Source organism: Phaseolus vulgaris, chromosome 2 (genome assembly GCF_051622355.1).
Source record: "Phaseolus vulgaris cultivar YP4 chromosome 2, ASM5162235v1, whole genome shotgun sequence".
In the NCBI taxonomy this organism is placed as follows: domain Eukaryota; kingdom Viridiplantae; phylum Streptophyta; class Magnoliopsida; order Fabales; family Fabaceae; genus Phaseolus; species Phaseolus vulgaris.
Window position 1 is genome coordinate 30,556,819 of NC_143499.1, and position 15,126 is coordinate 30,571,944.

Consider the following 15,126-nt stretch of genomic DNA (forward strand, 5'->3'; position numbering starts at 1 on the left):
TATTATAACTAAATTTAAAATGCAAAATTCATTACAGTCACGTGTGAAAGAGATCACAACTTTTTTTATTTAAAAAAATAATAATTTAAATATCACAATTTTGATTATAATTTAATCCATCTATCTTGGATCACAGCACAATTAAACCTACAATAATATTTTCATAAAAGTCAAACTACTAACTTTACTGATTGGTGGCTTGAATGTTAAGGAAAATAATTATAACTTAAAACATATCTCCTTTTACTATTTAAAAATATAACAAAACAAACACAATTATTCCATTGTAATTTAGCTTATTTGAGTTACACCAATTTGATTCAAAAATTGTACTGTAAGAGCAATATTGCTACGGGAATTGCTGGACCACAATTTAGAATCTTGATGTCACCTATATACATTTATTTTGATTTGTTTCATATTTTTACTTCATCTATTGTTTATTTAGTTATTCAATTATTAAATTCATTTAAAATAAACAAAAATTAAGTATTCAATTTAATTAAATTAATTTATTGGATTATTTAATAAAAGATAAACAACGCACATAAATAGGAAAGGTTTAAACAATGCAAAACAAAAACATTTTCAAAAATTATTTTTGTTATCTATTGTACATTGACTATCCCTCTTTAACTTATAATAGAAGGAAAATAATCTTTCAAATCTTGTAATGTAAAGTGACAATTCCTGAATTAGATGAAGGATAGGTTGGTAAAAAAGAGTTAGGGATTGTGAAAATCAAACAGGATGTGCCACTGGCAAATGCAACTTTTTGAGTTGGCCAGCCCAGCCCAAGAAGGAATAAAGAGAGCCGTTAGGGAGAAATTGGTTTGGAAATATGATGGATTACGAAAGGTGAAGGAGGGGCGCCGAAATTGCAGAGTCTCTGAGCAGTGACCACACATGACGCAGCCCAAAGCACCACTTCCCTTCAAATTGTAGGCCAAGGGCGAATCCGTCCAAACACACTGTCCCATACAATTCAAATTTTGGATCGTTGGTCGTTACTCACTTACTTCATGCGGGTCCCACACTAACCAGACAAACAAAATTACAAAACCAATGCCTTCTCATTTATATTTTACGTTTATCCAAATTATGAAGTAATTAAAATAATAATATAATACTATTTCTCTTTCTATTCCCTGTGGCTGTGGTGTAATTACCAAGCCTCAACACTCAACTGAAACACTTCGAGAGTGCCAGTGCCAACCTTTCTTTCAGTTCGCGAGTTTGAACGCACACAAAACATTTATTTACATTAAATATAATACAATATAGTAATAATCATGGCGCTGCGATTTCACATTTGAACCAAAACCTATCTCAGCGGGGACGAAGAAGGCACGGCAATGGTGATGATGATGATGATGACGGAGGAGGAAGATATGGAAATAGAAGAGCCACAGCTGTTTGTTGCTCATGAGATTGACTTGGATTACGAGTTCGACGCAGTTCGATTCTTCGATTTCAGTCAACAAGAAACTCCTGCGCAAGCTCGCCAAGCCCAACTCTGGTTTCAATCCGCCGTCAGCTACCCTCCTTCCCGTCCGTTTAACCCTCTCTGTCTTCCTTTCTTTCATTCCTCTTCATAAATGACCGTTGTTCGCTAATCACTGTTTTTTTTTTTTTTTTTTTTATTTCAGCTTTTGTGGCGAAGCTAGTGGTGGGAGAGGACGAATCAGAGCGTCTGGAATGCGCAACCACCGTTCACGGTGCCAAGCCTGATAATGTTTTGTCAGGGATTGGATTTTCCCGCACCGTTTTTCACCATGACGGCGGTATGCAATCTACTTCCCTTATTCTCTTGATTTACTCTCGTGCCGCTAAGCACAGTCTGAGAAATGTTGTGCGCATTTGTCACTTCTACCTTTAACTTTATGCTCATCTTAATCCTGATTTTTCAAAACGACATTCACTTTGATCCAAACTTTTTTGTGCAAAAAGATTAGGGATTAGTGTGAGAATTTTGTAAAGGACTATGATGAACTACACTTGCAATGACAGAAATAGGAGAGTTGACTCCAATTTGTTATTAATAAATATTTTAGAAGGAGAGCTCACTGATGTATGTTTTCTACTCGCCAGGTTCAAAAGGAGGGGATGAGAGCGGGAACATGTCTGCCTTTCTGAGTGGAGTTCCACGGGATATTAGTGGGAAACTGTTACCAGTAACTCCAGGTAACTAATCTTATAGATGGCGTGATGATGAATGTGCTGAGTAAGGAGAGACAGTTTTTAAGTTTTTTTTGTTGATATAGCATCCTGTGATGAGCCTTCCCACGCATAAACTGAATAGTGGCACCACTTCAAATCTGGCTTCATGAAAAAAAATATTCTTTAAACCCAATTTGGAGTCCGAGGCACTCATATCGTATGAATTATGAACCTGGTGGTCTATGTTCCAACCATTTTTTTTAAACTTTGTTTTTTATAATCTATAAATCATTAGATTCTGCTTCTATTATTTAGGACATTATGTTTTTGCATTTTTCTTTAAGTATTTTTCCTCTTACCTTCTATCTCGACCTGTTTTTTTCCACCTCTTTGAGCTTGACATTTAATTATATCTTTCCAGGACTGACCTTTAGCAGCAAGACAATCAATAGCAATTTGAGCTCTAAAGTTAAACCTGCTGTCGTGAAGGGTTCAACACTAATGAAACCTACTGCTAGTCAGTTGGCTAAGCAAAATCGGCCCCATCAAATTGTTAGCTCAAGGTGATTATTGGAGAAACTTGCCCCTTTGTCAAGATTCAAGGCATGAATTATTAGTAAAAAATCAAACAGTCAAGCACCACTTGATTAGTTGGCAAGCACTTTTTTTAAATGAATTATATCACTGCATTTTGCCATGAGATGTATTTTTGCTAAAAAAGGGTGCTTTTATTTAAATGCTCTCTTGCTTGGATGGTCGCTATGTTCTTATCAAGTATGCCAGACTATTACTGCATTTATTCCCTACTTACTCTCAAGTGCCGTGATGTTTAATGGTACAATTGTAGTATCTAGCTTTCTCTATCCATGTATGTAAAAAAACTGCTTTTCCTTATATCATCTACAACACAACTATTCCCTTGCCCTCAGGTTTCAGAAAGCACAAGATCAAAACAAAAAAATGAATTTGTCTACCTATTTTGGCATAGAGTGTCAAGCTGCCAAACGACAGAAATTAGAAGGTGGCACCTTGCACAAGGTCTGTAAATTTGACTAATCTACTTCTGCCTGTGATTATCTTTTATAGCTGAAGTGCCAACTGTTACTTTTGTCTCTGATTGAATGCTTGGATATAAGCCAGAAATTTAGCATTTAGTGCTGTAAAATTTTGTGCAGATCTTAATAAGTTGCTGGTGATACATTTGTTGTTAACATTGTTTTCCGTTCTAATGTATAAAAAATGCTTAAAGAAAGTTTTTGAGAACTTTTAGAATTTTTTCATGGTGAACTTAGAATTTGTTTTGCCACCATGTTTGCCAGGTAGCATAAGTACTTGAAACCATGTACTGAGAATTTAAATGTGTCTTTGCCGGCATTCCATTTATTTTTGACAGGGCAATTGAAATTTCTTACTGTATCTTCTTATGATAGGTTGGTGATGAAAAGCAGCAAGTTAATTTTGTCCACAAGGCACCTAAGAAGGTAAGGATTGTGATGCAGAGACTCCTTGAGTAGATTGTACTTTTCAAATATACTTTTGACTTGCCATATTCTTTCCCATGTATATTTTTGTTGTTATCATTATTGCTCTCCCTATTTGATTTTCTGTAAACAAAGCACAAAAATCCCATCCTCATTGTTTTGCAAATTTAATTTGCATCGCTAAAGTAGTTAAATTCCTTAGGGAAAAGGGGATTGTATTTAATTAGGGTTTGATAATTTGCATATACTTGCAGGTTGCAAGTGTTGATCAAAATTCTGGACATTCCAAGCTGAAGATTACAATTCCTAGAGAGCCTGACTTAGAAACAGCTCACAGAGCACAAAGGATTAGGTTTGTTATTCTAGTGTAGTAAAATCTTTGTGAAGATCATTTTTACTCCTCACATAATTGAAGTCAATTTATTATACACGTGCTTTCCAGACCTAAAAAAGCTGCAGAGGCAGAAGTTGTAACAGTGGCAGCCCCCAGATTCAAAGCCCGCCCTTTAAATAGAAAAGTTGGTACCTGCTATGTTTAGGTTAATTTTGCTTGTAACCTTTTACGTCATTTTTTCCCTAACTGATTATGCTCTTAATCTAGATTCTAGATGCTCCTTTGTTACCATTTTCCAAGAGGAGCACACCACGATTGCCTGAATTTCAAGTAAGCTCTTGACATTTTCTTTCATTCTCCATCCAGTTTCATTACCATTTCATACGCAGAGCATGCAAAGAGAAACATAGGTTGAAACTGTGTTTCAAGTACAACATGGACTTCATATTTATTTAGTCAATATAATAAACACAAAGATTCAGTTTTCCTAATTGTTATACACACAGATTTGGTACTAGAGACTCACACTAAACACAATAAAACAGCACGTGGAAAAGAATTGAATCAATTATTTACTGGAGAAAGCATTGTGTATCTTGCTCATGTTCTTTTTATCTCTTGCTTCTCAGGAATTTCATCTCAAGACACAGGAGAGGGCTATGCAGCATACATCTGCCTCTTCATCATCTTCACTTCATTGCAATGATTCATATAAGGTTTTTAGTTCGCACAATTTTAAATAGCATATTAATGTCTCTTCACATAATTGTATTATTTGATTAAGCCAATCTCATTCATTTTTCTTTTACCCAACATATGAATTACATTGGTTATGAAATTTCTGAAGCTTCAATTGCTTGTGATTTTTTACCTAGATTTTCTTGCTTTAGTTTTTCGTTACAAAATATAGATATGTCAAACAATTGTTTCAAGATAGATGTGAATAGTATGTGCGAAACTGAACTTTGCAAGTTGCAGGATTCGGACAAACCTACCGCTGTTTTTGCTCAAGAAAATAGAATCAGGGATTTGAGAAGGTACTGTGATGATAAATGCAGAATTAACATTCTGACTCAATAAATCATGTAACAGTGATCTAACTTCAAAATACTCCCTTTGCATACAGGCCATCTGCCATGGGTGCTCAAAAGCATAATGTTTTGGATTTTGCACATAGTTTTAAAGCTCGGCCTCTTAATAAGAAGGTAACCAGATATTAGCAATATATTTTGTATGAAGATACCTGGACAATAAATGAAACAATAAACTTCAAATTATATTCCAGTTGTTGTCTGAGTTAAGATTTTCAAATTTCTTAACTTTTAACCAAGCTTATATCTCTAATTAAAATAGTTTATACAATTTTATCTCTTCAAGGGATATATATAAGTAAATTGCATAACGAATTGGTTTTTTATCATAAAATGTGTGTATATCATTCATGCAAATACAATTTCAGTTATATCAAGTTATATCACCCGTCAAAGTAATTCTTGGTGTAAAAAAAACAGGCCCTTGGTCTTCAAAGTAATTCAATTTGATGTATTAAAGCAGTTATTTTGAAAATAAGAAATGTGTTGCAATTATTATATTATATAAAACTTGCCATCCGTATCTAGATTTAAAAAGGTTGATTTAGTGTCTGGCTCGATTTTCTTAGAACTTAAAAGCTTAGTTAACATTAAAAATAATAACTCGAAATGCTAAAGATATTTGGTATTCTGTAACTATTTAAGCTTAAAATATAATATTTCAGGTTGAAATAATCAAGAAGGAAAAAGAAGTCAAAACCAAAGCTCCCAAAACTAGTTTTTTAAGAGTTCCCTTTTAGAACTTCTCTTCATTAAAAAGTAAATGTTTTTTTTTTTAAGTTACAGATCTTAAAATTCTGCTTGGCATAACTTCTTGTTTTAAGGAGAAGCAAAACCCAAACAAGTTATTGCCAGGCACTACCATATCATTACCTAGTGGGTGATCCGGTTGGCATTTATTATACGTTCGTGGCCTAGTTTTAGTTATGAATTGTATCTTAAAATTGATATTTATTTTCATGACGAACTCTTAGGATTAACATCAATTATTTCTTTAACATTTTTTCTACCTGTGAAACTCAATTCATTGTACTTAATCCCAAAGTCAAAATAAATTATGTAAATGGACGTATGGTAACTTTTGTTAAACCATCTTTTGCTTATGATTTTTCTGTATTTGAAATAGTTTGATCTGTGAAAGATGTGTCAATGAAAAAGTGGGGGAATTCACACGAATTTCTATAAGAATAGTTCATTTTCATTCTCTTACCTGCATCATGTATGTTCTACCTTTCTTTTCCCTGTTGTTTGTTTGGTCTGCTGTAGTACCAACTTTAAAGTGTCGATGCAGATTTTTTCAAGTAAAGGAGATATTGGTGTTTTTCGGAACAGAAAGCAGGAAACCACTGTGCCAATGGTGAGTTGGTTTGCTTGTTTTTTCACCCTTTAATAATAACGGTAGAATGGTTAAAGAACTTGTCCATATCACATCTTACTACAATTCATACAGGAATTTAATTTCCATACGGAAAAGAGGATTCAGCATAATCCACCAATTGAACTCTTTAGCAAGGTGAATTCAGGCTAATCTTTTTGTGTCTCCTTATATATATATTTTTTCTTTACTGCAATTTCTTTTAATTTACTCCTGAGCCATTTTTTGCATTGAAGGTACTAATTTTAACTTTTGATTCGAGATAACTAATTTATTCTCATTCATTTTCTATTGTAAAATGTTAGCAGATGTCCCTAACATCCGAAGTCCAGTCAAATAATGGATCTCAGTTGAAAATGCATCGGCATTCGAAAGTGTTTAGAGAGGTTTTCATTCTATAATTTTGAATTGAATATGACGATCATATATTGTTTTTCATTTGTCTTGGTATCATACTGAGTTGTTTCTTTCTGGGTGCAAGGATTCAAAAGAAAATATAGGGAGTTCTTTTCATGGGGATGCAAAGGTACTAATAGCTCTGCATGAAGAATACTTTAGCCTATGATTTTCATTCATTTCCATTTTTGCTTCTTCCCCTTTAACCTTTGTATGCTTTTCATGTTAAATATTCATCTTTTAGCTGACACAATTGGTGTAGGAAACGCCTTTCATATTTGGAGGAAAGCAAAGTGGGAGAGAAGGCTGCGTCCGTGAAGCTGGTACTCTGTTAACTGCGAGGAGGTATGCATAATTGGTGCTGCTGCTGTTTATGTTCGGTAAATTTGATTAGCTATATTATCCACTTTCAACTCAAATGGTGCAGGAGCTTGGGTATTCGATGACGGCAGTATAAACATTATTGGCCAATGTAGGAAACAAGATTGCTGGGAAAACATGTCTCTACCGAGCAACATCTTCGATTACAACGTAGCTGAGTCTAACAGGCGCCTAACAACTTCTCTCAGATTTTTTTTTTCAGTACACATATCTTAGAAAATTACTGTTAGGACAGAAGTTAGCATACGAAATTCTGCATCTTGTACAACTTCTCCTAGATCACAATCCATTAATAAAATCGTTAACAGGCATTACTACATGGCTGAATCTAACATGCGCCAGCAACTTTCTCAGATTTTATTTTTCGGTACACAGAATCTTAGAAAATTGCTGTGAGGACAGAAGTTAGCATACTAAATTATGCACTTGTATCTTTTTAAGCCCAATAAGTAGATGAATTAATGAAATATTATACTTGAACTGATTATAACATCGATCAGCCAGCCAAAAATGTACTACGTAGCTCCTAGTTATCAAATCTATACATTTGAACCAATATTCAAATTGGGAGTGATGGACAATGGTTGTTTGGCAGGGCACTGAAGTGAAGTCAAGCCACTGATTTAGTTTTATTTATTTATTTTGGAATATAGGGTTGTTAAGATGAATTTTTTTATTTATTTTGTAACTTTGGATTCCTGCCTCAGGAGAATCGACCTCAGAAGTCAGATGCATTGGTTTGGAAGTTTTCCTTAGTAAATTGTAACAGATACTAGGGATGGAGGGATAAACTTTTGATAGAATGCAGGAGTAGCTGCATATATTTTTCTGAGAAAAATTTTGTTAGACACTATGAATATGAATAGTAAATAGTAAATAACATAAGAGACTGTTTGTAATAATATAATAATATTTGAAAATAAAAATAAAAATAAATAAAATATTAATTTATTAATGTGTAAACTGTATGTTTTTACTGTTGAAAATGTTAAAACATTTTCTACTTTTCTTCGTGTCAAAACAACACATTGTATAGAGAGAGAGGCAAGGCTGAAAAACAGAATCAAGCACGGCTCAGCAAGGATGATTTCAGGCCTCGATATTGGGCCTACACGCAATTGGGCTACTCTGACACTTTGTTCGACTTTTGCTTCCTGCACCCCCATAGTGAATATAAAAGACCAAAATACCCTTGACTTGTAATTTTACTTAACCTGATTTTTCCTACTTTTGCTTTGACCGTGGATTTTTGGTTTGCAGTAGACAACTGCTTTCCACCACTGTTGGTTGTGGCATCATTACAGTCCACATTGTCATCGTTGCACCTCTGTTTCTCCATTGCAATTTTCGTGAAAGAATAGGTGAGTGAGTGTTTTTATACGCTTTGGAATCATGATCTGGGAATTTTTCAAATTGATTATTCCGAAAGCTTCTCGGATTGTTCTTTCAGAAGTGGAGGTACATAGTTGGTGTTTTGAATTGATCATTCCGGAACATTTTTTCAAAATATCTATTATGGAACTTATTGCTCAATTCAAAGGGTGGGAATGGATTACAAACTATATAAAAGAAGCTACATTTTCATACTCCAATTGGTATGTGTCCGAAAACATGCTTAAAAAGAAAGTGTGTAATAAAATTCACATAAGTACATAAGGATATAAAAAGTGTATAAAATATTTCACATACAGAAATAATATTTTTAATATTACTAGTAATATTAATAATAAAGTTATTTATTAAAAAATTACATACAAATTTTTTTCCTTATGCAATATTACATACAGATTTTGTATAGATAATATTAGATATGTAATAAATTCATATATAATTTTTTATATATCTCATTATTATTATTACTAATATTATTAGTATTGATATTAATATTATTAGTATTATTATCAATATTAATATTGTTATTTATTTAAATAATAATAATAATAATGAATAATGATAACACTATTATTATTTTTATATTAATATTAATAACATTAATAATATTATTAATATTAATAATATACATATAAAAATGTTTGGAAACATTACCTATCATCATAATTGGTATGTACTGCTGAATTTATGGAACATCTATGGTTGATATAAGTTTTGTATTATTTTTAATGTTTTTTTTAATTTTTTTGAAAGTTACAAAACCCAGAAGAAGAAAAAACTAGTGAGATACAAAAATGGATTACAAAACTAAAAAAAATAATTATTTTTGCATTGAGAAACGTGAAATACAACGAATCTTCTTGTTAAACCTCTCATACATGCTCAAACAAATGATAAAACTGTTCTTTCAAATTTTGTGGCTGGAGAAAAACGAAAGTGTTGTGGTTGGAAGGGATGTAAGGAATACGACGGTGCAACTGAAGTTATCTAAAAATGTGAGATTTTACTTCATTTAGAGTTTTTTAATTTTTTAAAAGAGTTAAAACAAATTTTTCAGAATTGATAGTTGCATGAAGAAGGAGAGAGAAATTGCCAAAGTAGATAGACAATATTATTAGTAAACGGATTTGGATATCTGTTCATATATAATAATCCATATGTAAATTTTTTAATATATATATATATATATATATATATATTATTTTATTATTTTAAAAAACAAGGAGAAATTTATGAGTATAAAATTTGTGAGTGCCGATACACATGACAGATAAATTGACATCACATTAAAAATACCCACTTAACATTCTAATAAATTAATATTTTAATGAATTTTACTTTATTTTTTAATTTAAATTTATTATATTATTACAAGGAGGTGGGTGTTTTTTAACATTGACAATATCAAATAAACTTGAAGTAAAATTTATAGAGAAAAAAAAGAAATAGTCACTACAAATAATTGAGTGTTGATAAGTTGATACCGTGTATAATAAAAACACTTAGTTAACATCATAATAAATTAATATTTTTATTATTTTTATTTTATTTTTAATTAAAAATATTAGTATATTATTATAAAGAGGTGTGAAGTGACTATTTTTTACTATATTTGCAGTTGTCAAGAAAACTTTATTTCAAATAAGTTATAGAAAAAATTGTATATATAAATATGTAAGTTGTCTAATTCATTGAGAAGGTGAAGAGTATACGATATGAAGTAAAGTTATAGAACACAGCTGTCGGTAGAGTGTATTCTCCGCCAATTAATTTATCACACATGAGTTAGAGCGAACATTACCATGTTAGTGCCTTAACCTAACTATTCCTTTTCTTACTATTTCGTTAGGGTTCTACTTCCACAACAAACCGTCTTGGGCCAGCAAAATTATTGTAAGAAATTACGCCTTATACTTGTCTTTTTTTTTCTCATACAATACACTCTACCACATATAAACATATAAAAGAGAGGTATTATGAAGTGGATTTCAAGCCTAACTCAATCTCATAAAATCGGCTCATAAGGTTGATATTTGCACCCACTTATATACAATGCCTTAATCTCTAATCGATGTGGGATCTCCAACACACCCCTCACGTCAAGAGTGACAGCTCGTGTGTGAAACAACATATTATGGGTGATCCGATAACGGTTCGATAGTGAGTGACTTGATAAACCCAACAAACACTCGTTAGGATAGGCTTTAAATGACTTTGATACCATATTACAAAATAGAACAGAGATGAACAAAAGAGTAAACTGAAGACAAAGGATATGATAATAAATATCTCTTCTTTCTTATTATTAAAATCAAAACAAATGGTCTGAATATGTATAAGTTGATACCAGAGCCAGGTTAATATGACAAAAAATATAATTTCACAACTCTTGAAAGAAGAGTTAAAGTTGTATAAAACTCTTGATATAATGAGTTTAAAAATAAATATATATAATAAAAAATAAATTTATAATTAAATGATATAAAAAAAATATTAAAATAATAATATTAATTGAGTATAAAAAATTGAAATTATCAATTTATCATTAAAAAAAAAAAAAACTTAACTACACCAATAATATTCCTTAATTACTGCAGGCCCATTATTTCCTTCTTTGTTTGCTGAGTGTGGTAAAACTTTGACCAACTGGCCATTGTTAGTCACAATCATTGTGTTCTCCTATATATATACATAGATGGGATTGAGCCAACCTCAACCCAAGTAATTATCATTTGTTCCAAATTAAATTCCCAACGATGGAGAAAAGCAAGTACGTGTTGGAGCTTGCGTTTCTTCTGGGTCTCGTTTTCATGCTTAGCACCATGGCAACTTCATTTGCCAAAGACCATGGCAGCAACTTGCAAACTTACATTGTTCACGTGAAAAGGCCAGAAAGTAGAGCTACCATTGAATCAGAAGAGTTACATAAGTGGTACCACTCCTTCCTTCCACAGGCCTCCAACAAGGATCGAATGGTTTTCTCTTACCGCAACGTTGCCTCTGGATTTGCCGTGAAGTTAACCCCAGAAGAAGCCAAAGCTCTTCTAGAGAAAGATGAGATTGTGTCAGCTCGTCCTGAAAGGATACTTTCTCTACACACCACACACACTCCATCATTCTTGGGGCTGCGACAAGGACTAGGATTGTGGAATAGTTCCAACCTTGGCCAAGGCGTCATAATTGGAGTCATAGACACAGGTATATACCCTTGTTCCTATGATGTTGATGTTAATGAAGTTTTTCTTTGGTGGAATTAAATGTATGATGTTGATGTTAATGAAGTTTTTCTTTGGTGGAATTAAATGTATATTCTTGATTTTGTTATTCTGATTGGTGTTTTATTATATGAATTGTATGTTTTTAATTAAGTAACCGGGTGTTTTCAAGTTTTCCTGTTTAATAGGTTGAGTTTATGGTGTAAGGAGAAATGTGAGGAATTATGTAGCATAGACACAAAGAGAGACATTGATATACGTATAAAATGTAGGACACGGTAAATAGATCTATATATTATATAATTATAAATTATATAAATTGACAATAAAGATTTATAAGTACAAATATATTTCAATTTTTTTTGGAGCAGAAAAATATTTTTCATGACTGGTTCAAAATTATTTGTTTCTTATTTTTATAATCATAATAAAAATTTATACAATAAATTTGAGTTTTTAAAAATTAATATATTTTTCATTTTTTAAAATTGTGTTAGAACTGTGTTACAATTGTCAGAAATCCAATAAATATTTTTTGAATTAGACACTTTACGGATACATGTCTTACAAGTATCATACGAGTATGAGTGTCGTTGTCTGCTACGTGTATCTGACACCGACACGTCAAGAAGAGTGTCCAAACTTCATAAGTCAAACTTCATAAGTCGTTGTTTTGTTGTTTTATATGAGATTATATCAACTTTGAGTGGTTGAGATATTTATTTATTTATTTTTTATAAAAAAAACAGGTATATACCCTTTCCATCCATCTTTCAACGATGAAGGGATGCCACCTCCACCACCAAAATGGAAAGGGCACTGTGAATTCACAGGGCAAAGAACATGCAACAATAAACTCATTGGTGCAAGGAACTTGCTCAAAAGTGCTAATGAAGAGCCTCCTTTTGAAAACTTTTTCCACGGAACTCACACCGCTGCAGAAGCCGCGGGAAGATTTGTAGAGAACGCTAGTGTTTTTGGCAACGCTCAGGGAACTGCAGCAGGCATGGCACCTAATGCTCACTTAGCTATGTACAAAGTGTGCAATGATAAAGTAGGGTGCACCGAAAGTGCCATCTTAGCCGCAATGGACATAGCCATTGATGATGGTGTTGATGTTCTCTCTCTTTCCCTTGGATTAGGCTCTCTTCCATTCGTTGAAGACCCAATTGCCATTGGTGCATTTGCAGCTATTCAGAACGGAGTTTTTGTTAGTTGCTCAGCCGCAAACTCTGGCCCTGGGTATAGCACTCTCTCTAACGAAGCCCCGTGGATCCTCACCGTTGGTGCAAGCACCATTGACAGAAAGATAGCAGCATCAGCAGTACTAGGAAATGGTGCAGAATATGAAGGGGAATCTCTGTTCCAACCCGAAGACTTTTCCCCTACTCTGCTACCACTTGTGTATGCTGGTGCAAACGGAATCCTCAACTCCAGCTTCTGTGTCCCAGGATTCTTAAACAACGTTGATGTGAAGGGAAAAGTGGTGGTGTGTGACATAGGTGGAGGATTTTCAAGCGTAGTCAAAGGACAAGTAGTTCTGGACGCTGGTGGCGTGGCCATGATTCTCGCCAACTCACAGTCTCTTGGCTTCAGTACTTTCGCTGTTGCTCATGTTTTACCTGCTGTGGAAGTTAGTTACGTTGCTGGGTTGGCCATAAAGTCTTACATAAACTCAACCACCTCACCAACTGCAACAATCTCGTTCAAAGGAACCGTCATTGGCGATGCACTTGCTCCCGCAGTCGTTTCGTTTTCTTCAAGGGGTCCAAGCCAGGCTAGTCCCGGGATTCTAAAACCTGACATTATTGGACCAGGAGTCAACATCTTAGCTGCATGGGCTGTCTCTGTAGACAACAAAATCCCACCATATAATATTGTTTCAGGTGACACATTACAACCTTAACACTACTATTTTAATATTTATTTATATCATTTAATTATAAATTTTCTTATTATTATATATATTTATATAAGTTAAATAGTAGTATTATAAAAACATCATTTCCTTATTGTTTCAGGAACATCAATGTCTTGTCCTCACCTTAGTGGTGTTGCTGCATTGCTGAAAAGTGCACACCCTGATTGGTCCCCTGCGGCTATAAAATCAGCAATTATGACGACTGCAAACACAGTGAACCTGGGAGGACAACCCATATTGGACCAGAGGCTTCTTCCTGCTGACATATTTGCCACTGGTGCAGGCCATGTTAACCCTAACAAAGCAAATGATCCGGGGCTTGTTTATGATATTCAGTCAGATGATTATATTCCCTATTTGTGTGGTCTGGGTTACGAGGATAGAGAAATTGGAATTCTTGTGCAGAGGAGAGTGAGGTGCTCCGGTGTAAAAGCCATACCAGAAGCACAACTCAATTACCCTTCGTTTTCTATTGTGATGGGGTCTGATACACAGTACTACACCAGAACGTTGACCAACGTTGGACCTGCAGAGGCAACTTACATCGTGGATCTTGTAGTGCCTTTGGCCATGGGGATGAGCGTGAACCCTAGTCAGATAACATTCACAGAGGTGAACCAGAAGGTTACATTCTCTGTGGAGTTTATCCCACAAATCAAAGAAAATAGGGGCAACCATACTTTTGCTCAGGGTTCTCTCTCCTGGATCAGGGTGTCTGACAAACACACTGTTAGAATCCCCTTATCTGTTATTTTCAAGTGATGGATACTTGCATGCATGCATGAGGATGAGGTGATGATGATCAAGAAATAAAGAAGGGATGAAAGATTAATTAGGTTAATTCAAGAGTTGGTCCTTGTTGTGTTAAGATCATCTCTGATGGTTGAAATGCACAAGTTGTCGTTTATTTTTTAATGGAATAGTTTTCAAATCAAATATAGTGTTTGTCTTTAATCTTCTGCAGGGTGGACTTCATAAAGTTTGTTGAAATAACCCAATATGATATTATTTGTATTCTTCTTCAAATAAACTGAGATCATTTTCTCAAATTCTTGAAATTTGTGTGTAATGTATCACCAAATTAAGCCTAGGGACGAATAATGTTTCCACAACTTCCCCCATATTTTTTTTTTAAACAAGAGCAGAGATTAAAGAAAATGATAATATTTTTTTATATAAAAAAAGCATTTCAACAGTATCCCAACTCTTATAACCAACAGATCTTTTATATAAAGCAAGCAAAGCAAAAAACCTCATCCCAAAAAAGGAGTCAAACTCTAACCAACCAACGCCAAAAAGAAAGGATAGTCCGTGCACTAAACCAAGGCTAAACCACTACGGTTTCAAACCCCCAATTAAAAACCTACTTCTCTTCGAGCC

The 15,126-nt window shown here is 33.6% G+C and overlaps 2 protein-coding genes across 2 annotated transcripts; both read left to right on the plus strand.

The window, feature by feature from the left end:
• Nucleotides 1-884: 884 nt before the first annotated feature.
• On the plus strand, nucleotides 885-7,537 carry LOC137811368 (protein TPX2). The gene is made up of 18 exons (XM_068613065.2): nucleotides 885-1,551; nucleotides 1,650-1,784; nucleotides 2,092-2,184; nucleotides 2,582-2,723; nucleotides 3,090-3,198; nucleotides 3,591-3,641; nucleotides 3,896-3,993; nucleotides 4,084-4,159; nucleotides 4,243-4,305; nucleotides 4,605-4,691; nucleotides 4,954-5,012; nucleotides 5,102-5,180; nucleotides 6,358-6,423; nucleotides 6,517-6,579; nucleotides 6,750-6,827; nucleotides 6,923-6,967; nucleotides 7,100-7,182; nucleotides 7,265-7,537. Exons 1-18 carry the CDS (start codon nucleotides 1,356-1,358, stop codon nucleotides 7,281-7,283), a joined length of 1,542 nt encoding a protein of 513 aa, XP_068469166.2. The 5' UTR covers nucleotides 885-1,355; the 3' UTR covers nucleotides 7,284-7,537.
• A 3,777-nt stretch (nucleotides 7,538-11,314) lies between these two features.
• On the plus strand, nucleotides 11,315-14,760 carry LOC137811369 (subtilisin-like protease). Its single transcript, XM_068613066.2, has 3 exons — nucleotides 11,315-11,808; nucleotides 12,575-13,711; nucleotides 13,847-14,760. The coding sequence occupies exons 1-3, from the start codon at nucleotides 11,367-11,369 to the stop codon at nucleotides 14,506-14,508; spliced, it is 2,241 nt and encodes a 746-aa protein (XP_068469167.1). The 5' UTR covers nucleotides 11,315-11,366; the 3' UTR covers nucleotides 14,509-14,760.
• The last annotated feature ends 366 nt before the right edge of the window (nucleotides 14,761-15,126 follow it).